Source organism: Acomys minous (assembly GCF_964271855.1).
Source record: "Acomys minous genome assembly, chromosome: 12".
NCBI classification, from domain to species: Eukaryota; Metazoa; Chordata; class Mammalia; order Rodentia; family Muridae; genus Acomys; species Acomys minous.
Genome location: NC_140493.1, coordinates 17529311 through 17553382, shown reverse-complemented (window position 1 = coordinate 17553382; position 24072 = coordinate 17529311). Strand labels below are relative to the sequence as shown.

General features: G+C 48.7%; 1 protein-coding gene and 1 long non-coding RNA gene across 2 annotated transcripts in view; one reads left to right on the top strand and one right to left on the bottom strand.

Annotated features, from left to right (window-relative positions):
* Positions 1-90: 90 nt before the first annotated feature.
* Positions 91-16459, top strand: RIBC2 (RIB43A domain with coiled-coils 2). The gene is made up of 7 exons (XM_084749792.1): positions 91-352; positions 880-961; positions 3652-3996; positions 8138-8256; positions 12322-12549; positions 14896-15062; positions 15890-16459. The coding sequence occupies exons 1-7, from the start codon at positions 239-241 to the stop codon at positions 15966-15968; spliced, it is 1134 nt and encodes a 377-aa protein (XP_084605918.1). The 5' UTR covers positions 91-238; the 3' UTR covers positions 15969-16459.
* LOC311579347 overlaps positions 12744-24072 on the bottom strand; it is a 25534-nt gene continuing 14205 nt past the window's right edge. The window contains exon 3 of the long non-coding RNA XR_014773128.1: positions 12744-13888. This is a non-coding gene — a long non-coding RNA (uncharacterized lncRNA). The remainder of the gene's footprint in view (positions 13889-24072) is intronic.

Genomic DNA, 24072 nt, shown 5'->3' with positions numbered 1-24072 from the left:
CTTTCCCAAGTATCGCGATACTTGCGTGAGCGAGCGAGACGCCGTTGCTTAGCAACGGAGGTTGGGCGTTTTTTTTTTTTCCCCCTCCAGTCCTTGCGCCACAGCTCCTTCCTTATAGAAGGGCGGCTGCGGGACGGACTTCTCTCCCAAAGTTTCCAGGGAAGGGGAGCTGTAGCTTGCTTATTTCTGTGGTTATTTCTTAACGTGTTTGTTCTGAAAGCTGCCGAATCCCAGCGCCATGGAGGTAGCAATGCCTAAGGACCTGCAACAGGACGCCAACCTAGCCAAGAGGCAGCACATGGAGCTGTGCAGGCAGGGACGGGTCTTCGATGCCAGGAACAGGATCATTGGGGTGAGGCACTGGAGCCAGAGAGGAGCCAAAGCTCAGTATGATCCTTTATATCGAAACGCCAACTTTGGCTGGGTGACTTGGGAAGCCTCACCCGCCCAGCAGTGTCCCAGCGGGAGCCAGTAGGGGAAGGGAGGCTACACTTGCTTTCCTCCTTTTGAGCTCAATTTTCCATTCTTCCAGGTGAGAATGCCCAGGCTAGCCTGAGCTGCCTTAAAATGGCCACAGAAAAAGCAGCAGGATTGGCACCAGCACAGACTGCTGCCTAGAGGGCGATCAAAAAGGGCTTCCCAGAGGAGTAGTACTTAAGCAGTGTTGTGAGTGAGTGTGTGTGTGTGAGTGTGTGTGTGTGTGTGTGTGTGTAGAAAATGAAGGAAGCTCTCTGGTGCAAGCTGACAGCAACAGGCAGAAGACTCAGCTGTAAGCAAAGCGGGAAGGCAACTTGTTGCTGCCATGGCCAGATGAGGGGCATCGTGGCCCACTAAGTAGTGCTAGCTGGCTCTAACATCCCTTCCTTTGTCCATTCTGAGGGAGACACACATGCCTGGGATGTCCAGGTTCATGACCAGAAGAGAAGAGAAGCAACTGAAAGAGCTAGGCACGAAACCTTTGGTGAGTGTTTCTAAAATGTCCATCTGTCACTTAGACCCTGACGTCTTCCTTTTCTGCACAACTGAGAAACCCAGAGCATCTGCTTTGTGTTCTCAGGGGCCTGGATTCAGTCCCCTGCATGTGCTCGAAGGATGTGCACACACAAACCCACACAGTCACCACCATTTTTACGGTCTTTGGTCTTTTAGAATTTAGCAGTTTCTTGTGCTCAGTTAACTTAATGAGCATATTCTTCCTCTCAAGAAAATGCAGTGATTGAATTTTAATGTACATCGTAGAAAATATATTTTAGCTGGGCATGGTGTCACACGCCTTTAATCCCAGCCCTCGGGAGGCAGAGGCAGAAGGATCTCTGTGAGTTTGAGGCCAGCCTGGTCTACAAATCGAGTCCAGGACAGCCACGGTTGTTAAACAGAGAAACCCTATCTCTAAATAAATAAATAAATAAATAAATAAATAAAAATAAACCAATATATATTAAATAACATTAGCATTTTTCGTTGTTTGCTTTAAAAATTCTTTCTCTAAAAAGGAAAAGCCTGAAGTGAAGCACATACATACACATTCTCTGCTTCAACACTCAAAGCTAACCCATCAAGGACAGCCTAATGCCAAGCGATATACAGGTGCTGGAGTATGAAACACACACACACACACACACACACACACACACACACACAGTTATCATTTTATGGTCTTTTGTTTTGTTTTGTTTTTTGAGACAGGGTTTCTCTGTGTAGCCTTGACTGTCCTGGACTCACTTTGTAGACCACGCTGGCCTTGATCCACCTGCCTCTGCCTCCCAAATGCTGGAATTAAAGGCGTGCGCCACCACTGCATTTTTATGGTCTTTCTCTTAAAATTTCACAATGTCTTGTGCTTAGTTAACTTAATGAGCGTGTTCTTCCTCTCAAGAAAAAGCAGTTTTGAGTTCTGAGCTAACTTGGTGATTTACATGGTTCAAACAGTGTTCTAGGTCCTAGATCAAAATTTCAAACAGCCAGGTGTGGTGGCGTATGCCTGTAATCCTAACACTCAGGGAGGCAGCATTAGGCAGATCACTGAGTTGGAGGCCAGTCTAGTTTACAAATTGAGTCCAGGACAGCCAAAGCTACATAGAGAAACACTGTCTCAAAAACAAAGGAAGGAGGAGGAGGAGGAGGAGGAAGAGGAAGAGGAGGAAGAAGAGGAGAAGAAGTAGACAATTCAAACAGAACCAGTTTTCCTTTCCCAGCCAGCAATTTAATCAATTGTTAAATGCTTGATTTTTTTAAAATACCATAGGATTATATATATATATGAAGCTAGACATAGTTATAGAGACAAATGTGCTGTCAACTTAGCCGTTAAAACATATGATTAGAAAAAGACAAAATGACAGGGCATGGTGGCGCATACCTTTAATCCCAGCACTCTGGAGGCAGAGGCAGGTAGATCACTGTGAGTTCGAGACCAGCCTGGTCTACAAAGTGAGTCCAGGACAGCCAAGGTTACACAGGGAAACTGTCTGGAAAAACCAATAAATAAATAAATAAAATAAAAAGAAAACGAAAGAAAAAGACAAAATGTGTTGTCAGTGGCTATGTTGGATAGTTGAACTATGAGTAAAGTTGCTTTTCTTTTTCTTTCTTTTCTTTTGGTTTTTGGTGCCTCTGCCTCCCAGAGTGCTGGGATTACAGGTGTGTACCACCACTCCTGGTTGAAGTTGCTTTTCTTTATACTATTGTACATTTTCCAGACTTTTCAATCTTGTTTATTTTTATTTGTAAAGTAGTTCAAACTTCTAAAACCAATGTAGCAGACACACATGTAGACACCACAAGGCTTGATGTCAGCATCTTGCTATGTTAGCCTCCAGTGTTGTCCCTTAGGAGTTCTTTCTGAGAACTGTGTTGTATATAAGAAAAATGACCCCCCCATTACAATTCCCCCTTTTTTCTTCTACAGAGATGTGCGTTTACAATGTGTTTATACTTACTTGTGCTATCTATGTACCCATAATACTATAAACTTGCTTTTGTGTGTCTTTGTATCTGTGTATGCAGTGTGTGTGTGTGTCTGTGTGTGTGGTGGATGTACATAATCTGTGCAGGTAGGCATGCCTGTGCAATCACAGACACCACGTAGACCAGGGTAGCCCTTGCCTCCCAAGGTCTGGGAGTGAAGGTGTACACCACCACACCCAGATTTTAAAAGATTTTTGGCAAATACTGCTGTAGTGAATGTCCATATTATGTCCCTTGTGCACATGTGAGAGGGACACTGGAGTGGAATTGATGGGTCAGTTTGCTTTGTTAGAAGTGTACAAAGTTACGATTCAATAAGCAGTTAGCTGGATAATCTCAACCGCATTCCTCACATCATCACTCATGTGTGCCATTGGCAACACGTTAAGCATTCTGCCTGAAGGTCATTGAACGTGTCCCACGAAGAGTTAATGTTCCTTTCTAAGTATGTTGCCTGACTCGGGTTTCTGTATGGTACTTTCATGTCCTAGCCTGTGCTCATTTTTCAGTTGGTTTTCCTGTGTATTTAAGATCGGTTTGTGGGTGCTTTTTATATACGTGGATATTGTCCCTTTAATGGTTATGTTACAGTTTTGGAACACTGTCTTTAAGTCATGAAAAGTATTTTTAAAGGAGATTCGTTCATAGCCACCTTAGCTTGTATGTGCGCTGTGTCTTTCCTAGCTGCTGAAATGAGGCACAATGACAAAGTCTCCTGCATACTACATGACCGGGAACGAAGAGACAGGCAGCAACTCTGTAGAGCTATCAATGACTTCCAACAGAGCTTTCAGAAGCCAGAAACTCGCCGTGAATTTGATCTGTCTGACCCCCTGGCCCTTAAGAAAGATATTCCAGCCCGGGTGTCAGACTGTGACATGCGGAACACCATGTCGGGGATGCAGAAGTTCATGGGAGAGGATTTAAACTTCCGCGAGAGGAAGAAATTCCAAGAGGAACAGAACAGAGAATGGTCTCTGCAGCAGCAAAGAGAATGGGAGAGAGCCCGGGCAAGGCACAAGCTTGCAGGTAACGAAAGAGAAGATGGTCGGGCTCAGGAGCCTTGCCGGCAAGTCAGCCCCTAGCGTGGTTTTAGTGGATGCTTTCTAAAGTCAAAACCTCAGCCCCAGGGAGCCACCATCTGCCAGTGTGCCACCACAGTACACTTTCTGAGCACCCTTACTGTCCTAGTTTGCTTTCCAGTGCTGTGATAAAACACCATGGCCAAAAGCATCTTGGGGAGGAAAGGGTGTGTTGAAACTGACAGGTCGGGCTAGAGAGATGGCTCAGAGGTTAAGAGCACTGACCTCTCTTCCAGAGGTCCTGAGTTCAATTCCCAGCAACCACGTGGTGGCTCACAACCATCTGTAATGTGATCTGGTGCCCTCTTCTGGCCTGCAGGTGTGCATGCAGATAGAGTACTGTATGCCTAATAAATAAATCTAAAAAATAAATATAAAAATAAAAATACCTTACAGGTCACAAGTCCATCACTGAGAGAAGCTAAGGCAAAACTCAAGTAGGGCAGGAACCAGGAGGCAGGAGCTGGGGCACAGCCTGCTTGGAAGATGAATAGAGGTAGATAAGCTGGGTGTGGAAATGGAGGTTCCGCTGGATACTTTGGGAGCCCAGTCATAGGCCCAGTGCTAGCAGGTCCCCCCTCCAGGTCTCTCTGGATTCACCCAAGGAACCTCTGGATTTAGATAGAAAAAGCCTCTGCAGGGGGGATTTAAAAACAAACAACCCAGTGTGTTCTGCCTCCATGGAAGCCATCAGCCCCTCCTCAGCCTGGCGCACCGCTAGTGACTGACTAGGGAGGAGCTGCCGGGAAGAGCAAACCAGAGCTAAGGGGGGAGCAATCACCCTGCCTCCTCAGCTGCTCCTGTGTGTTGTCAGTCTTCCTGCTCAGCTTGGGCGCCTCCAAGCCTCCTTTCCCTTTGATGGTCTCCCCTCCCAGCCTCCTCCTCTGCCTATCCTGTCCACCAGAGGTGCTGTGGCCAGCCTGGCCCAGCATTGTCACACTCATCTATCCAAAGTCAGTCCTCAGCCTCGGCTTCCTAGACATATGCATTTATTTGGCTTCCGAGCCAGTTCCTTCCCTACGTGGCTCTGTTGCATCTGCTCCTCCTTCAGCTTCCTCTTTGCCCGTCAAACCAGCAACCTTGAGAGGCAATCCTGACCTCATCTCCAGCCACTCTCAGCTGTGCCCCTTCTGCCTCCTGCGTATACTCTGAACGGCCCACTTTGCACCCCCCCTATTGCCAGCAGCGAGAGACAAGCCATCACATTTTCTCTCCTGGATGGACCTCACCATGGCTTTGGAACTGTTTCCTCTCCTCTCTAGTCCATCCTGAACATGACAAGCAGGATGATGCTTCTCAAATAATGTCAAGTTGAGCCTCGCCACACCCATGCCCCCATCCCAGCTCAAAACTATCTGCTCTCTTCATGAGATATAGTGTAAGATTAAAATCATCCCACAGCTGCTAAGAGAAACAAACTCAGATGGAATCCGGAAGCATTGTGTCTCTATGTCTTCGATCTTTTTCTTTTTCTTTTCTTTTTTTTTTAAGATTTATTTATTAAGTATACAGTGTTGTCTGCTTGTAGGCCAGAAGAGGGCATCAGGTTACATTATAGATGGTTGTGAGCCACCATGTGGTTGCTGGGAATTGAACTCAGGACCTTTGGAAGAACAGGCGGTGCTCTTAACCACTGAGCCATCTCTCCAGCCCTTCCATCTTTTTCAACAGAGAAAATAATAATCTTTAATCTCAAAACTTCTTCCTAAGGAGTTTACTTTCTTAGGCCCAGCTTTCCTTCTAGACCTTACCAGTTGAGATGCTTGAGGCTTCTCAGTCTTTGGCTCCTGCTACCAGGGAGAGGCTTTTTTTTTTTCTGCCTCCCTCATTGAATCCTCACCCATCCCCCACTCTGGGAAGTTACGTGTCCACAGGTGTTTGCTCCTCTGGCCTGCAGGAGTCAGGACAGCAAGAGCCCCTTCTGAGAGGGATATAGCTCCCTGCCTTGGCTGGGAAAGTCTGGCTTTGAGAAGCTTGCTTGTGTTAAAGAGCCACTTTTTTCTTTTTCTCCTTAGCAAGAGCTAGCTAAAGAAACTGCAGCTTTGGGGTTTATGCCAGTTTTTGTTTTTCTGCAGTGCCTTGCTGTTTTGTGGCAGGGGGTGGGGGTGGGGGTTCTAATCAGGAAGCTGTGAGCCTTAGAAACTGCTGTGGGGCCAGGTGTGGTGGCCCATACCTTTAATCCCAGCACTCCGGAGGCAGAGGCGGGGGTGGGGGGGTGGGGTTGCTGTGAGTTCGAGGCCAGCCTGGTCTACAAAGTGAGTTCAGGACAGCCAAGGCTACACAGAGAAACTCTGTCTCAAAAAACAAAAAACAAAAACAAAAACAAAAAAAGAAGAAGAAGAAGAAGAAAGAAAAAAGAAACTGCTGTAGTCGCTCTACTATGTTTTTCTTTGAGGAATAGAACTAAGAAACTGCTCTATAGTTTTGGTTTCTATATAAGTTCTTGTCCCAATTGGTATGCCAAAATGTTAAAGTTATTTATATAAAACTGTGTTTGTTTCTCAGTTTCCCTCTTAACCTGGCTATCACACAAGTAATTGAGATTCATATTATTTTAATAAGCCTCACAACACAATAACTGAGCAGTTATTACTCTATTCTTAACCCTCTCAGCTAATTTGGCTTCCTCCAGTGTACACTTTGCGCTTTGTAGCTTTCCCCATTCCAGCTTTCTCCTGATGTCTCCTGAACCTCTACCCTTGGCTGAATCCCTCACTTCCTCTGACTCCTCCTCCCATGGGTGGCAGGAAGTCGCTTTGTTGGCATACCAGGGGACAATTGGAAAGCAGAGTTTATGCAGCGTTGAGATAGGAGATTCTCAGAACAAGGCTTGTAATCAGATGGGGGATGGGGTACAGAAAGCAGCATTTGAATTACCCAATAACCTTATGCTACACACAGCCCACAGGCTCTGCATATGGCCTTTGCCTACCCAGGCACGGCAGCTCATTCATGTCCTTTGGATTCCATTGTCTCTCCCACCTCAGGTCCTTTCACCTGCCCTGGCCATTTAGACCTTCAGATGTGAATAAGCATGTCATGCTAGAAAAGCTGTTTCTTGGTCCCTACCCTCCAACTTCCCAAGCCAGGCATTCCCAGCGTTTCCTCTCTCAGCCTCCCTTTCCTCTGTGGACTATCACACTCTGTAATCTATTTGGCGGGGGTGTGCTTTCAAGGCGGGGGAAACCCCCGTTCCTCACTTCTGTGTTGTGTGTACACCTTAAGCAATATTGGACCCAACCTAGGCTCTTGATCGCTAGGTGGTACATGGCAGATTAACTGATACAGGGTGAGCCGAGGATAACGGTGTGCAGAGGCCAGAAAGTCAAGGCTAAAGAGACTGGTCCTTTGGGACTGGGGTGTAGTGCAGTGGTGGAACACTTGCCTGGCCTGTGGGAGGCCCTGCATCTCCAGCAGTACAAGGAGTCTGTACTCCTTGTCATTGGCTATAAGGAGGAGCTCCTCAAAGCTCAGGCACAGAAAGTGGAAGCTGCCGACCAGTGACTGTCACATGTCCTTTGCACATCAGCACTGTGCCTCGCAGACGAGTGCAGGGGCACAGAGGTTAGGCAGCAGCTGCTGTTAACAGTGCTGGGCTGTATCTAGAAGCCTGTTTTGGCTCCAGGCCTCTCTACTTCACTCCTGGTACCCTCCAATGTCATCCCTCCTTGTTCCTCTCACTGGCCAGGCACGGTTCTGCTGCCACTCCACAGGTATCTGTGACCTGGCACTCTGCTCCGGGTCTTTCCTGGTTTCTACAGCCCTTTTTCCTGGGCTCCTACCACCACTTGTCTAAGACTGAAACCATCTCCTGATAGATCAGAATAAGCAAGGCGTAACTCATCTACCCCAGGACTGCTGCAGACATCAGCAATCTATAGAGATCGCTAGTACCCCCTTGCTCACAAAGATCTAAGAGCTACACTTAAAGCATCCAGCTCTCCCAGAACCTGTGAGGCAAGTAGTCTTCTCCCCCTCCCTTCGCCTCCCCTTGTCCTCCATGGCAAGAAACGAGTGTGAATCACCATGCTATCAGGTAGTGCCTCTGGTGAGCACACTAAGGCGGATGGCATCTTCTCTCTTGGCAGAAGACCTGCACATGCAGACAAGACTAAAGTTTGATGAAACAGCCAGAGGCTTGCAGAAGCTGGAAGGCTCCATCAAGAAGGAATTCTGTGCAGCCATAAAAGAGTTCAACAAGAAACAGGTATACACACCCTCAGCTCAGTCTGAAGGGATGGACATGGACATAGCAGCTTCCTGGGGCTCCCTGAGTTTTGAGGGACCCCAACATTAGACTGCACACACCACCAGCTCTGAAAGAGCCCTTAACAGGGCCCACCCCATGATAGGGGTAGATGCTATCTGATTTGGCCTATCCCTCAACTCAAAGTGAAATCTGTAAACCTGTAAACTTCGCCCTGTAAGCTGTAGGACCTTTGGGTTTTGTTCCCCCACCCTCACCCCCACCCCCAGAGACAGGGTCTCTCTGTGTAGCCTTGACTGTCCTAGACTTGCTTTGTAGACCAGACTGGCCTCGAACTCACAGCAATCCGCCTGCCTCTGCCTCCCGAGTGCTGGGATTTAAAGGCATGCGCCACCACGCCCAGCAAGGTGGGTCACTTTTAAAACCTCCAGAGGATGGGAACATCTGCCCAGATGAAGATGCCTTGGCCTGGACTGGTCTCGGTTATCATCAGGTCATAAGCTCAGTCACAAGGCAGTCAGTGCAGCCCAGTGGCGCCCTCCTCTTCTCAACCGCCTGGCTTTCCCATAAGCTTCCTGTCCTCCAGCCCCTCCTGAGCTGGCTCTGTTGGGAACCGTTTCCTCCTCTAGGCTTTTTTTTTTTCCCCTCACAAGCAGTTGTAATCCTGGTGGTTTACCAGAACTCCTTGTCTCTAGACCTATGGTCTCAGGAAGAAATGGTGGACTTTATTTCACCTCCTTAAACTCAAAGAGATCCACCTGCCTCTGCCTCCCAAGCGCTAGGATTAAAGGGGTGCAGCACCATGCCCTGCTTCACACTGACTCTTAACCCCACCTCTCTGAACTCAAACGCTCACGTGGATTTTACGAACGCATGGTGTGATAATGGTATGGTGGTAGCACGCTGTGAGTGAGCGGAATCTGTGAGATGCAGTGCAGTAAAATGGTCTGTGATGGGCCATGCAGTAAAACTCAGAGAGGCTGAGGTGACGCAGAGAAGCCAGACTCAGCAGTGTCTAGAGGGAAAGCAGGCAAACAGCTGGTCCTGGTGAGGGACCCAGAGGACAGAGTCACAACCAGCCAGCTGCAAGTGTTCGTACACGTAGCCTAGTCCTTCTGTTTTACAGAGGTGCCCAGACAGAGGTATTAGCTCTGTGAACTGATGGCAGAATGGAGCTCTAGACAGTTGTTCTATCCGTTCACTCAGGGTCATGTATAACTCAGCAAATACAGACTGAGCTCCTCCTATAAGCACTTGTGGGGTTCTTATGGAACCACTGTGTCTCGTGTGTGTGTGTGTGTGTGTGTGTGTGTGTGTGTGTGTGTGTGTGTGTGTCTGTCTGTCTGTCTGTCTGTCTGTCTGTCTGTCCCGGACAGGGCCTTAGAGTGTAGCTCTAGCTGTCTTGGAACTCAACTCTGTAGACCAAGCCATCTTCAAACTCACAGTCTCGCCTGTCTCTGCCTCCTGAGCACCAAGATTAAAGGTGTGTGCCACTATGCTAGGCTTGGTCCATCCTATTTAATAAGCATGTGCAGTGTTGCCTCCAGACCCAACAGCTCCCTGTGTGAATACTCAAGGCAGCATTGTCACAGTGCCTCTGCTGAGGGAGCTGCACATCCGCCTTCACAGCTTCTGTCCCTGGCTGGATTCAGGCTTTGCCATTTAGCCAGGAACATTGAAAGTAAAGCTCGTCCCTAGTCATGATGCTCCACACCTGGAATTCCAGAACTCCAGGATCTGGTAGGAGGAATTCCTGGAACTGCTGGGCTACACAGAAAGACCCGGTCCCCCAAAAAAGAAAAGAACATTTCAGGCAGGCCATTTGGTATCAGTAGGGCAGACACCGTGGGGACTGCTTATTTCATCAGAAGGTGGTGTGGCATCAGAGCTTGGCATGCAGGCTTCAGAGCCTACCTGCAAGGTTCAAGGCAAGCCCAGCAAGGCCTGGTTTATTGTCTACAGAGTGTGTGTGTGAAGGCAACACCCACTTCACCATTCAGTATGCAGCATTGCTCCACTAAGGCATGCCTCAGACCTCAGTGGCTCCCCACACAAAATCAATGGTTCCCCTCCACCCTCGTGCTGCATGTCCATCTCAGGCCAGCTGGGTCAGAGCAACTGCCAGGGAGGGTTCCAGCAGCACAGGAAGGAAAGGACCTGGTTGGCCCTATTTGTGTCTTCCAAAAAGCTGCAAAACCGCCCTTGCTCACATTTTGTATGGCAGAATAAGGCCATGGTCAGGCACAACGTCACAGTGAGCAGTGATGGCTATTGCACTTCCTCTCAGGGACCCCTGTGGTGCCAGGACACTTTAGCCCATTGTCAGGACTCTGAACTGTAGACACTGTCTTAAGATTTATTTTGTTATTAATTATGTGTGGACACACGTGCATGTGTGCCATATGAATGCAAGTACCTTCAGAGGCCAAGATGGCAGATCTTCCAGAGTCGGGGTTACAGGAAGCTGGAAGCTGCGTGATGTGGGTGCTGACAATAGAACTTAGGTCCTCTGCTCTTAAACAGGAAGCTGTCTCTCTGGCCTGGGGCCCGGCCAGTAATTCCCTGTTAGCACGTTTGGCTGTTTGACAGCCCCAGCAGAGAGGCCGATTAATGCCACTTCATTGATAAAGGCTCAGAAGGGATGAACAATTTTCAAGCCTGTGTTGGGTGACAAGGCAGCTGGCGTCATGCAAGCCCCTGCCTTGCTTCTGCCTGTTCTTTTCTAAGAATAGCCAGTGCTGGGTGTGTCTCCTAATCCGTCTATGTAAATCAGGGTCTTCTAGAGAGGCAGAGCTGAAGGAGTGAGTCTCTCTGTAAAAACAGGATTTACTGTAGGTTTATAGGCTGTGGCTCAGGCTATTCCAACAATGGCTGACAGAAACTCGGAGAACCCAACAGTTGTTCATTCAGTCCACGAGGCTGGATGTCTCAGGTGGTTACCAGTACACCTCAGAATCCCGAAGAAGTAGGCTCTATAGCAGTGGAGGAATGAACTTGTCAGTGAGATTGTGGGCAAGCTGGCAAAGATCAAGCGCTTCCTTCCTCCACACCCTTTAGACAGGCTGCCCCCGGATGGTATGACCCAGATTTAAAGGTGGGTCTTTGTCTTAGTCACTGTTTCATTGCTCTGAGAAGACACCAGGATCAAGGCAACTCTAATTATTAAAACGAAAGCATTTAGTTGCTTGCACACAGCCTCAGAAGATTTGTTTGTTATCATGGTGCTGGGAGCATGGTGGCGTGCCCGGTGCTGGAGCAGTGTCTGAGATCTTTTCATCCTGATCCATAGGCAGCAGGGAGAGAGAGATACTGGGTTTAGTGTGGACTTTTGAAACCTTAAAGCCCACCCCAGCAACACATTTCATTTAACAAGGCCGCAGCTCCTAATCCTAATTCTCAAATAGTGCCGTTCCCTTGTGACTAAGTAGTCAAATATACGATCCTTAGGGAGCATTCTTATTCAAACCACCACAGCCTTCACACCTCAAATGATCCAATCAACCAAAAACCAAAAACAACAGCTCCCTCACACATGTACCGAGAAGCTTAGGTTTTAGTTAAATCCAGATATAGTCAAGTTGGCAACCAAGAACAGCCATCACAGCGTCCCTTGACTGTACCGGGAAATGTCTAGAGCCTGAGAGGGCAGGTGGCTTACTACACAAATCACACAGCCTCTCGCCTCCAGGCTTTGTGCAGTGTGTTGACAGGAAATCATTTTTAATAGGAGCTATACTGAAACTGTCAGGACTGCTGAGGCAGCAGTGTGCTTCCACCTGTAGAAGTCACTGTTGCGGTTGCTTGCTGGGTGGCCTACAGATGTCCAAAGGGACGCAAGCAGTGCACTTGCCTGTACTGGAGACAAGCCAGTGGGGTGACTCCTTGCTTTGACAAGTTGGTTTAGAGATCCATGGTTGTACACACAGTTGTGGGGAATGACCCAAAGCCCTGCCACTGCCCAACAGTGCTCCAATGGCCAGAGGTCCCCAGCCTGCAGCCAGGGCCGAGATGGGAGGTCTTGACCTTTAGTCACTCCAGCCTAGTCTGAGGTCGCCCTCTGCACAGGCTATGGAGTCGGCAGAAAGGAAGCGGCAAATGAAGCAACAAGAGCAGGAAGACAACATGGCTGAGATCACCAACCTGCTGCGTGGAGACCTGCTCTCTGAGAACCCACAGCAGGCAATCAGCTCCTTTGGGCCTCGCCCTGTGGTCCTTGACCGCTGGAAGGGCATGAACCAGGAGCAGCTGGAAGAGATCCGCTTCACACAGAAACAACAAATCCAGGAGAAGCTGGTGAGTGCCCCACCCCCACCCTGCCACAGAGCTGCTCACACAGCCAGCTCCTGCATCAGTGCTCACTCTGAGAGCTGTCCTGCTGCAGGCAGCTTTCATTCTGGTGTAGCATGTGTGAGAGAGGACTGCAGGCCTTTGGAGGATGGAGCTGATGAGAGGGGCAGGCTGGAGGGTGGGGGAGCTCATGAGAACGACTGTGGATATGTTAACTGCATAATGTCCATCAGGCAGCTGTGGGGTTATATTTGCCTGATGTGGCAAAAGGAAGGGAACTCCCAAAGCACCAAGTACAGCATTTTAAGCAAGGCAGAGCCTGGCTGTCTGTATCGATCCCAGGAATAGTCTCGGGCTTGATGAGAAGCTCGGTGCCCACTGTGTTCTGCCATCCTTGGCACCTGGTCCTACCCTCATGTATAGTGCCTGTTCAAATGCCAGCCATCGCATATGTGAGCAAACTGTGGAGAAGTGAGGATGACATTTGAAAGGAGCTTCACAAAATACTTCCGGTCATGTTTCATTGGACAACATTTAGAAAATTAATCCATTTATAAAGGGCATTGGGAAATGTATCACTAGTCCTTGTCTATCAAGGATGAGGGAATAATGGCTACTAGGAGATTCATATCACTTTCTGTCTATAATTTCTAGGTAAAGGGTAGGTGGTGAAAAGTTGAGGGAGCAAGATGTGTGACCAGGACTCAGAACAAGGTCTAGGCTGGAAACTTAAGTGTGGGAGCTATCACGTATATAGAGTAACAAGGTAGCAGTCCTGGGTGCCGTCATGGGTGAGTGCAGGCAGGAGAGAAACCATCGTGTATAAATCAGGGACCTGCTGAGGCCATCCAGGGAAGGGATGGGTAGATAGATGTCCAAAGTGATGTCCTGGAGGGTCAGGGAAGGGAAAGTGTCCCTTGAGGATAAGAGAAGAAACTGCTGCACCTAAGTCACTCCCAGGACATGGACTGGCCCCTCACTAACCCAGGAGACAGAATTGCTGGGTGAGGAATGGCTGCCCTGTGAGAGGGTGTAGGAGTGAGAAGGGGGTGGCCCAGGTGGAGAGCACAGAACAAAAATGGCAGAAGGCGTTGCCTATCTTTCATCCATCTGTTCAGCAAGGCTGTGGAATGAAGGCTGACCACCTGCCCTGAAGCCATCATTTGGGTCAGTTTTTCCCCCAGACATAGGGTTTCTCTATGTAGCCCTGGCCATCCTAGATTCAATTTGTAGACCAGGCTGGCCTTGAACTCACAGAGATCCTCTTGCCTCTGCGTCCAGAGTGCTGGGACTAAAGGCGTGTGCCACCACCGGCTCCATTTTGGTCATTTTCAATCTAGAAGATCTAAAAGACAGGAACACAGAAAGGGAGAAAGCCCACATTAAAATTCTTGCTCAGGCCAGGTGAGGTAGCACACACCTGTAATCCCAGCACTCTGGGAGGCAGAGGCAGGAGGATCTCTGTGATTTTGAGGTCTGTCTGGTCTACAAAGTGAGTCCAGGACAACTAAGGCTACACAGAAAAACCCTGTCTCGAAAAAACCAAACCAAACCAAAATTCTTGTTGCTTTGTCTTCTCCATACTCTGTCTGGGTGATCTGAGAAATGGAGCTCATATTTAAGCAAGTGTGTTGCTGGCCAGGGGCCTTTGAACAGTCTCTTTACAGAGAAGCCTCTGGGAGTCCCAGAAGCAAGGACACTCTTTGCAGGTGGCAGTTGACTAATCCGGTGTAGGCTGCCTTCTGGTCCTGACATGAGGCCATGCTAGACAGCACCTGCGCCTCTGGTGTAGACGCCCATGTTTCCTTCATGGATCACCCAGGTGCTTCTCCTGGGAAATCACAAACTGAGCCCTCTTAGGGGCCACTTCCCACAAATCCACTGTCCTCTGGAAAGCTCCATGCTTTGCAAAGAAGGATCTGGAGTGCACGTCCAGGGACGAAAGGCAGCTCATCTGGAAGCAGGCTATCCCCCTCACCCCCCATAGTGACACTATTGTCATTGGTGAGGCTCAGTGTCAGTGTGTCCATGTTGGACAGCTTGCTGGAGCAGTGTCTGGCTTGCAAAGCCAACTGGGAACCCTCCTGAGGACCTGAAAGGGATCAGCCTGGATGGAAGCACTGTGGTACTCAAGTCCCCACTGTTCCCTCAGGAATAAGAGGGCAGCACTGCCATTTGAGGGCAGAAAGCAGCCAGGCCACATAGGACAAAGGCAGGGTGGTGAGGTCGCCTCTCTTCCCCTTCTCCAAGCTTCAGTTTCCCCATCCATAACAAGAGGCCAGGCTTCTCAGATGAAACCCCAAGGCTCCTGGGCCCCAGGAGAAGGTGCTAAATCCCCTTTCCTGCCCCTAGAGACTTCAGGAGGAAGAGCGCCAGCGCATCATGGACTGGGACCGACGCAGGATCCAGAAGGCTCGTGCCAGCCTGCTGCATGAGCGGCAGCAGCAGCGCCTGCAGCGGGAGCTGCGCAGGGCCCTGGACTGCAGCAACCTCAGGCTGGCCAGGGAGCAGTATTTACAGTGAGTGCCAGGGACCTCAAGTATGTGCAGAGTAGGTTGGCAGCCCCAAAGGTCACAGGGTGTACCTTAGGTGCCTCAGGAATACTCAGTCACATGGGAAATTGAAGGAGGCTTCGTGGCTTAGCCTTGGAGTTTAGTAGTAGCCCACTGCATGGTCTCTTCAGGCACAGGGGAGGAAGGATCCCAGGCTCTTTTACATGTCAGAGTCACCTGGGTATAGACAGAACCCCAAGAGTGGCTCTGGGACAGCCATGTCAGATAAACTAGCAACCGAGCACTGGGCAGGTTTTTGTCACTCAGCTATTTTATCTGAACTTGAGCCCTGAAGGGACCCCTGGGGTCTGCTGCAGTCAGAACTCTGTCTGATGGGTCTGATGCTTGTCATGACTTCCACTGGCCTTAAAAGGAACATTCAGACATGACCTGACAAGATATAGTCATATTTGTGGGGAATGTCCCCATTAGTCACTGACACCAGTCCCTCTTCCAACTTCAGTGTCACCACTGTGGAGCAGTGGAGAGGACTCTACCAAACAAACAAGCATAAACAAAAAAGCCTCCCATACATTTACTTATTTATTTTAATAATGTACGTGGGTGTTTCGCCTGCATAAATCCTGTGTACCACTTGCACGCATTGCCCACAAAGGCCAGAAGAGGGCATCAGACTCCCCAGAACTGGAGTCACTGACTGTTGTGTGCCTCCATGTGGGTGCTGGAAACTCAACCTGGGTAACTCTTGTTTTGAGCTCAGATTCTGTAGTGTTGGGATAAAATGTTTGCGGGCTTTGCCTCACTTTTGTTCATCTCTTTTCTTTTGTTATTAGGAAAAAGCAAGTGGATGCAGCCTTCTCAAGCCAACCCACAGAAGATTATTTCTTACAGTTTAATACAAGAAGCCGTTAATAGAAAGACTCTCCTTTTCTTGTCTGTAGCTGTGTGGTCCCCTAGGAGGTACACTTACTTCACGGCAAACCTGCTCTTTGGTACGAACATCCCCTTAGTCAGGGTGCTGTCTCATCACCCTGGGCTAAGCTCTGCTCTGTAAAGGTCTCTAGTGCAGCTTTGGGTGCTGTGGACACAGGGCACAGTGAACCAGTTCTAGAGAGGATGTGACGAGGGCCTGTGTGCTGCTCAGGCTCCACGCTAGCTGCAGTAGTCATTTGCTAACTCAGTGAGCATCATGGGCGTTGTTCCGTGTGCTCCACGAAGCACTCCTCATTGCATTCTCACCACAGAGGCCACAGGGTGGGCAGGACCTTTCCTGCTCCCAGTGTCTACCGTGAGAATCTGATTTAAAGGCACACATCTGGCTTATGGTGCCTCCCCACCCCCACTCCCACCCAGAAAATGTGAGCACTCAGGACTGAACACACCAAGTCTGGCTTTCAGCCTTCTCATCTCCCAGCTGCTGTGACAGATACCCCAGGCCACAGTGGCTTCTATAAGCATCCGGTTTTATTTCTTGCTATAATGAATGCAACCTGAGCTAGAAGCCCTGCAGGTTGGGGGAGGGGCCGGCACCCCCTGCTACTTGCTCAGCCTCCCTTGCCACTACGTAGTTCCTATCCTAGGGTCTAGGCCTCTGCTCTAACTTGCAACCCTGCGCCACGTCCTGTCACCTGATCCTGGCCAGTGAGTTATTACCTCTCTCCTGGGATTTGGTCCGGAAAGTATCCATTGTCACCTCTGCTCACATCTCTACTCTGTCTTGAACTCCTGCCAGCCAGAGTGCTCCTTCTTGGTCTGGGCATCTGCAGGGTGATGAGCCTGGAAGGGGATGTTCAGACCAAGGAGACCTATGCATTTACCCACCACCGATGCATCTCCTGGAAAATATGCCACCACTGACACTGCCAACCCCTGCTGGGCTTCCAGGAAGGTCAAACTATTCTCGAGCTGACGTCACCAGGGCATTAGGGCAGTGTGCTCCCAGTGACCATCACTTTTGGCCACAGTTATGAATAGGTACCCTTGACGGCCTGTTTTTACAAACACCCACCTGGGCCAAGAGTCCAGTGGTAGTGGCCCAGGATGTTTGGCCAAGTGCAGGACCCACACACACTTTCCTACCGGCTTCACTTTGACACGGCCCAAGCCTCTGTCATAAAACTAGAACCTGTTGTTCTAGTGTTTTCCTCAGGGATGGGTAGGTTAGGCCTCCCTTTGGAGCAATGTGGAGTTTTGTGTAGAGGATTCTGGCAACCAATTGAGTTATTGAGAGACTGAGGTGGTAGTACTTCAGATTTAAGCCTAGACATTGAGAGAGAAAGGGAGAGAGGATTAGGAAAAGGGCACTACACAGCCAGGCTATGCAGAGAATCAAACCTTGAGTGTCTTAGTAATAGCTATACATGCCAGAAGCCATGTTGATGTCTGTGATCCTGTACTGCTGCCCGAAAGCAGGTTGCTGTCCATGATGGGAGCTGCTGACGGGAACCATGTTGATGTTTATGATCCCTGTTGCTGCTGTGCTCAGGGAGGCATCTTGCACTGGCGTCGATGACTGCAGATTCATAACAGAATGAGGGGCACTGAAGGCTTCTGTTCCACACCCCCCTCAAAAAAAAACATAGTCTTTTAAAATTGTGATAAAGATGCTGAGTTGTAGATCTTTGTAGGTGATAGTTTATGGTGGGGGGCGGGGGGAGGGAGAGACTCAGTTTTCTTTAAGGGGCTGCCCACTGAGAGTTTGACCAGGCCCCAATAAACACAAAGTGAACTCAGTGAAGAGGGGTTGTTTTTGTTTGTTGTTGTTTTCTTTTCTTATTTTTTTCTCTTGTCTATTGGGAAGGAGGGTGAGAGGGTGGACCTAGGAAAGCAAATATGATCAGGGTGCGTTGTATGAAATTCCCAAATAATTAATAAAAACATTGTGTTGGGGAAAAATAATGGCTCTACATGAGAGATGTTGTGGCTTTTGAAGTTAAACACTGCTGAAAAATGTATTAAATGAGTTCAAAGATTAAGCAAAAATTTCAAAGTGAGAAAGTATATGAACCCTTTTACTTATTTTCCTTAAGTTCCTTCTGTTTTGTGGGGTACATTGTTGGGGTGTAGGCAGAAGAGAGGGGGTCTGATGGGACCACAAGCCCAGCCTACTACTGTTTTGTTGTTGTTGTTGTTGTTGTTGTTTGCATCCTGCTGGAGACAGCTCTTGGAAAAGAACATAGTCTCTGGTTGTAATAGTCTCAGTTGTGTATAATTCTTGACAATCAGCAGGAGACACAACCTAGATCCCTGATGAGGGCTTTGTTCCCTTCTCTTGCCCCTGTAGCTTCCCATGTCTCTCTGCTCTGCCTTCCAGCGGTCCTTGGGAACTCCCACTCACAAGCACACTCTTCTATGTCCCCAGAACACTGATTTATTCATAGAAGTAAGAGAAATCCCAGAAGAAAAACTAATGTGATGGTCACAAGTTCGTCTTGTGAGGGTGAGGGGCCAACTGGAAAGGACCTGATGGCACCAGTTAGACACTAACAGAAATGAGCTCTGGGAAAAAGCACACATGACTGTACCCACAGTGTTCCTAAGATTACATTCTCCACATTAAACCAGAGAAGGCATTTGTGAGGGCATTAAACTTGTAAGGAAACTAGCCACTGTGAGTGTTCGCTAGTGGAAGCAACCATCTGTGCTTAGATCTCCAGGAACTTCAGATGATGATGCTCTCAAAATCCACAGCTTTGAAGGTGCCAGGGTCTTAGGCTCCCAGCTTTGAGGATATGACCTATACTAGACTGTTGCTATAACCAACAGGAAATGACCAAATAAGTTAAAAACTCTTTCAGTATGACAGCAGCTCAGAACTAGAGAGAGAGAGAGAGAGAGAGAGAGAGAGAGAGAGAGAGAGAGAGAGAGAGAAGTGAGGTGAGCTACCCACGTACCTGGGATTTCTCCCGGAGGTGCAGTGCCCTGTAACAGGAGGGGCTGCACACTGGCCGTTTGTGGAGCTCAAGGTAGAACACATTGGTCTCCCTGAGTTCATAGGTAGCTGGGGCAGAGATACCACAACCCAGAAAACTCACCCACCAGTGAGAACTGGAATGTCCACAAAAACACTGTACGCCCATCAATGGAATGGAGCAACAAAATGTGAGTATTCCGCCCTAAAAAGATATGAGATGCCGACAACGCACACAGCATGGATGGCCTTGAGAACGTTCCAAGGGAAGAGGCAAGTCACAAAAGGCTACACACAGTGTGACTGCAGTTGTAGGTAGGACAGGTCCAGAATAGGTCTTCAGAGACAGAAAGCAGGCAATACTTTCAGTCAGGACAGGCTTGAGTGGTAGCTGAAGGGTAGAGACTTTCTCTGGGTGCTGAGAATGTTGTAGAATTAGTAATGATGGCTGTAGAACACGGGATATAGCAAACCCTTTAGAACTAGACCCAGACCGAGGAGAGAAAATATGAGGAAGTCCCAACCAAAATACAAGTGCGAAAAGAACGGTTGCAAAGTCAGTCATGTGCTTCCCCTGGGGGGGTAGGAAAGAAAGGAAAATGTATGTCCATAAAATGACTTATAGAAATGGCCATGATGCCTCTATTTGTTACAGTCCTAAATTAGATCAACCAAAGTGTTTATCAACAGGTAACCAAGTGCACATCTGTGTTGTATTCATAATACCACAATACCACAAGAAATAAGTTGCTGATAAACTCCACCAAAAGGCAGAGACACACGCCATAGGTGGAAACACGGTAACAGATGAAAGAGTATACAATACGAGGTTCTACATGTTCGAAATTCCAGAATCAGCAAAACTATTCTTTCCCCCAGGTGGGCAGAGGGATGACTGCAGAGAAACACAAGGCTGTTTTCTAGGAGTGGATTGAGTGTACAGATTAAAAACCCCACCCCACTTCTACCAGGACTGCAACTGAGGGCCCCTAACAAACCTAGGGTTCAGCCAGCTCTGTTGCTGTCAGCTATTACCGCATCGACCAGCAGGTGGCGTTTCTGGCTCGCCTGCTCCAACCTCCGCGGAGCCCTGGCCATCTTATCTCCCACAAGACCAAGAGTCTCTGCAGATAAAAGAGGCTGAAGGGGGGAAGGTCATTATGACAATCTGAGCAACAGCCACTTTGGATGAAAGTGCAAGGAGACAATATGTCTCCACACCGTCCCTGAGCAACAGTCCTAACCCACTGGCAGAACATGGGGAGGGTCTGGGGGGTGCTGAAGACAGAGGAGGAGGAGGGAGGCAAGGAGGGAGCTAAGTGCAGAGCACATTTGCAGAATGGGACTTCATCTCTGATTGCTCCCCGCGCTCCAGATGTCCAGGTTTCTACCCTAACCATTACCTGCAGGCAATTGCTGCCCATGGCTCAGCCCGTGCCCCCTGCCACATCTGGCAGCATCAGTCTTTCTAGTCTGTGTTTGTAGAGCTGCTCTCTTTGTTTTCTTCTATGAATGAGGTGAATGGAAAAAAAGAAATAAAAAGGAAAGGGCATGACTGTTCCTAAGTATGGTGGAGGAGAAAGTTTATAGTAGATTTAAAAAAAAAAAAAAGGGAGAGCATAGACAGAGGCAGACACATCTGAGAGTCCAGAGCTGTCAGGTCCCTGAGCCATGTGTGTGTGTGTGTGTGTGTGTGTGTGTGTGTGTGTGTGTGTGTGTGAGAGAGAGAGAGAGAGAGAGAGAGAGAGAGAGAGAGACAGAGAGAGACAGAGAGACAGAGAGACAGAGACAGACAGAGACAGAGAGAGACAGAGACAGAGACAGAGACAGAGACAGAGACAGAGAGGGAAACCAAGTTCAGCTGCCAAGAGGCCAAAGGTACAAAAGGGGCAGGCACTCAAAATGTCTGGATTATATAGGGAAGAGCCTCTGGGGAAGGGCAGCCCAGCCTCTGAAATGGAGAGTTCAGGGTAGAGGTGTGTGTGTGTGTGTGTGTGTGTGTGTGTGTGTGTGTGTGTGTGGCAGCCATACCCTGTAACAGATAGGGACTGAGGGATGCTGGGAAAACCCGGAAGCCACATCTTCTTTGATATGTTAAATAGGTATCCCAGCTGTTTGTCCCAGGTTTAAATTTTAACATGAGGGTGGGGAGGAAGAGGTCAGCATCTTAGCATAGGCGTGAAATGGGTCATGGCCAGTAGAATGCCCAGAACCGAATAGTTCTTTTGACTGTTATTCTAGAAAACGCTTCAGGCTTCCTTCTCTCAGTGGTGCCAGAGAAACTCCAGCTCTACCAGCCAGAACACTCCAGAGCTTATGGAGGAAAGAAAATGCTAGGGCCATCTCCACACCAGGCTAGTTTCTGAATTAGTCATCTCAAAGGTCCCCATCTGGGACTTTGATCCAAAGCTTAACTTTGTTGAAAAGATGTCCAGGCAGAACCTAGAGTAGGAATAACAAACATCTGGATCTGCTGGGGACAAGAACAGGAGCCAGAAAGTCACCACAAAGTCTCTTATCTAAGGACATTCTGGCACGAGGTCCACTGGACCTCATTCATTCTTAACATCACCAGCAGTAAGTCAGTAGAGCGAGTCATCTGCTTAGAGGGGCAGTCCATAGGCCCCATCCCTGGCCTCATCCTCGACGAGGGGGGGGGATGGGGGGGACAGGGCTTGTGTGGAGAAGGAGCGGTGGTGGGCTTGCAGCTGTGAAGCCCAGCACCATCATGCTGGCGCAGTGCTATTACCTTATTAAAATCTTCACTGTTGGGGCTGGAGAGATGGCTCAGAGGTTAAGGGCACTGACTGCTCTTCCAAAGGTCCTGAGTTCAATTCCCAGCAACCACATGGTGGCTCACAACCAACTGTAATGTGATCTGATACCCTCTTCTGGCCTGCAAATGTACATGCTGGCATCACTGTATACATAATAAATAAATAAATAAATAAATAAATCTTTAAAAAGAAATCTTCACTGTCCTTTATTACACATTCCTCATCCCAGAAGAAAATCAGAGGCTTAGAGAGGTGAACTAGCGTCCCCAAGTCCTCAGAGCCAGGTGAACCTGAGGTCAGGCATTGGATCCAATTCTGATTCCAAAGCTCTGGCCTCCCATAGGAGAGAAATGTCCAACAGCTAACCTTCAGCAGAGTCCCTGTAGTGAAATGTTTGACAAAAAAACAACAGGAAAGCTGGGGGGAGGGGCTGGTGCAGTGAGTCTCCATTCGAGCCTAACAACCTGATTTCAATCCCTAAAATGAGATTTTCTTTGGACCCGAATAATGACGCAAAGACTTACATTTATAAGCTTAGGCGCAACAGCTGGACAGATTTTCAGCTATTCTAACCCAGCAATACTGACCTGGCCTACATCCCACCACATGGCCCATGATCTCTCCTCAGTACCTCCGTCCTGGCACAGTGTAGCCTAGTTATCTCACCCAGTAAACTGATAATGGGGGATGGTGGGGGGAGGGGAAGCCACGAGAAGTCCAACGGCCAGCACCCCTGTGAGACATGAGGGACAGACAACCAGGCAGGATAACTCCTGGTGTGGCACCTGAGAGACAGTTTGAGGTGTCAGAGAGTATGCTCAGCCAAACCTGGTGTTGTGGGGACGTGACAGCCAGCGAGAACCTGATGGCACTGTGGATTTCGCCTGCTCGGAAATGACTCCTCCCTCCCAGTCATTAGAGTGCTCAGCTAGAGCTGAGTAGTAACTTACACAGGCTCCCTGTGGTGACTACGGAAACTTACTGTGGAGCCCAGCATCCCTGTAGAGCAGTTGACCTTTTTGCTCTGGAATGCCTGAGGGATCCTAGTGGCCTGCAGGTGAGATAAGGACAGGGTAACAGCTGTGAGGCATCAACAGCTGCCTTTGTTTCTTTCTTTTTTTTTTTTTTAATAATTTTTTTTTATTATTATGTATACAGTGTTCTGCCTGCACACACACCTGCAGGCCAGAAGAGGGCATCAGATCACATTACAGATGGTTGTGAGCCACCATGTGGTTGCTGGGAATTGAACTCAGGACCTCTGGAAGAGCAGGTGGTACTCTTAACCATTGAGCCATCTCTCCAGCCCCTGCCTTTGTTTCTGTAAAACCTGCTCATCGCTGTGGGAAAGGGATGAAACTATCTTTTGATTACTCCATAGCGGGGGAAAGTAAGAAACAATTGAGGAAAATAAAACAACCTTCCTGCCCAGATGTGGATTCCGTGGAGAGCTCTAACACACACCTTTCTGCCGGCTGCCTCAACGGCCCCACCTGAACCCTCTTCCACAACAGCATGCTCTATTGGCTGTAAGGCTGCCCGGCCTACTAGCAGTAAGAATACATTCATTTAATCTAAACTTGGATTGAGCCTAAGTGTTTGATTTCTCCGGGTAGATTCGAACGCCACAACAGTGTCAGTGACTGTGACAGCCATTTCCTGGGTTGGAAAGACCATATGGCTTCATTCAGCTTGAATTACATTCTACCCATGCTTGGCTGCAAGCGCTTATAAGTCATATACTAGTGCTGTGCTACTCTTTTCTGTAGATGGAAGTTTGCTGGATGGGGCTGCTGCCCCAGAGACCTCACAGTCTGGAAGGAGGGACTGTTTTTCATTCAACTCACATGTTCCTATAGAGAGCTTGTCTTGGTTTGGGTTTCATTGCTGGCTTACAGTTTCAGAGGTTTTGTCCATTGTCATCATGGCGGGAAGTATGACAGCATCCATGCAGACATGGTGCTGGAGATGGAGCTAAGAAGTGCTACATAAAAAAAAAAAAGAAGTGCTACATCTTTTTTTTCCTTCAAAACAGGGTTTCTCTGCGTAGTCTTGGCTATCCTGGACTCACTCTGTAGACCAGCCTGGCCTCGAACTCACAGTGAGCCACCTGCCTCTGCCTCCCGAGTGCTGGGATCAAAGACATGCCACCACTGCCTGGCATAAAGTTGTACATCTTGATCCTAAGGCAGCAGAAGGGGACCATGTTCCATACTGGACAGAGCTTGAGCATATTAGACCTCAAAGACCACTCCAACAGTAGCACACTTCCTCCGACAAGGCCACACCTCCGAATAGTGCCACTCCCTATGAGCCAAGCATTCACACA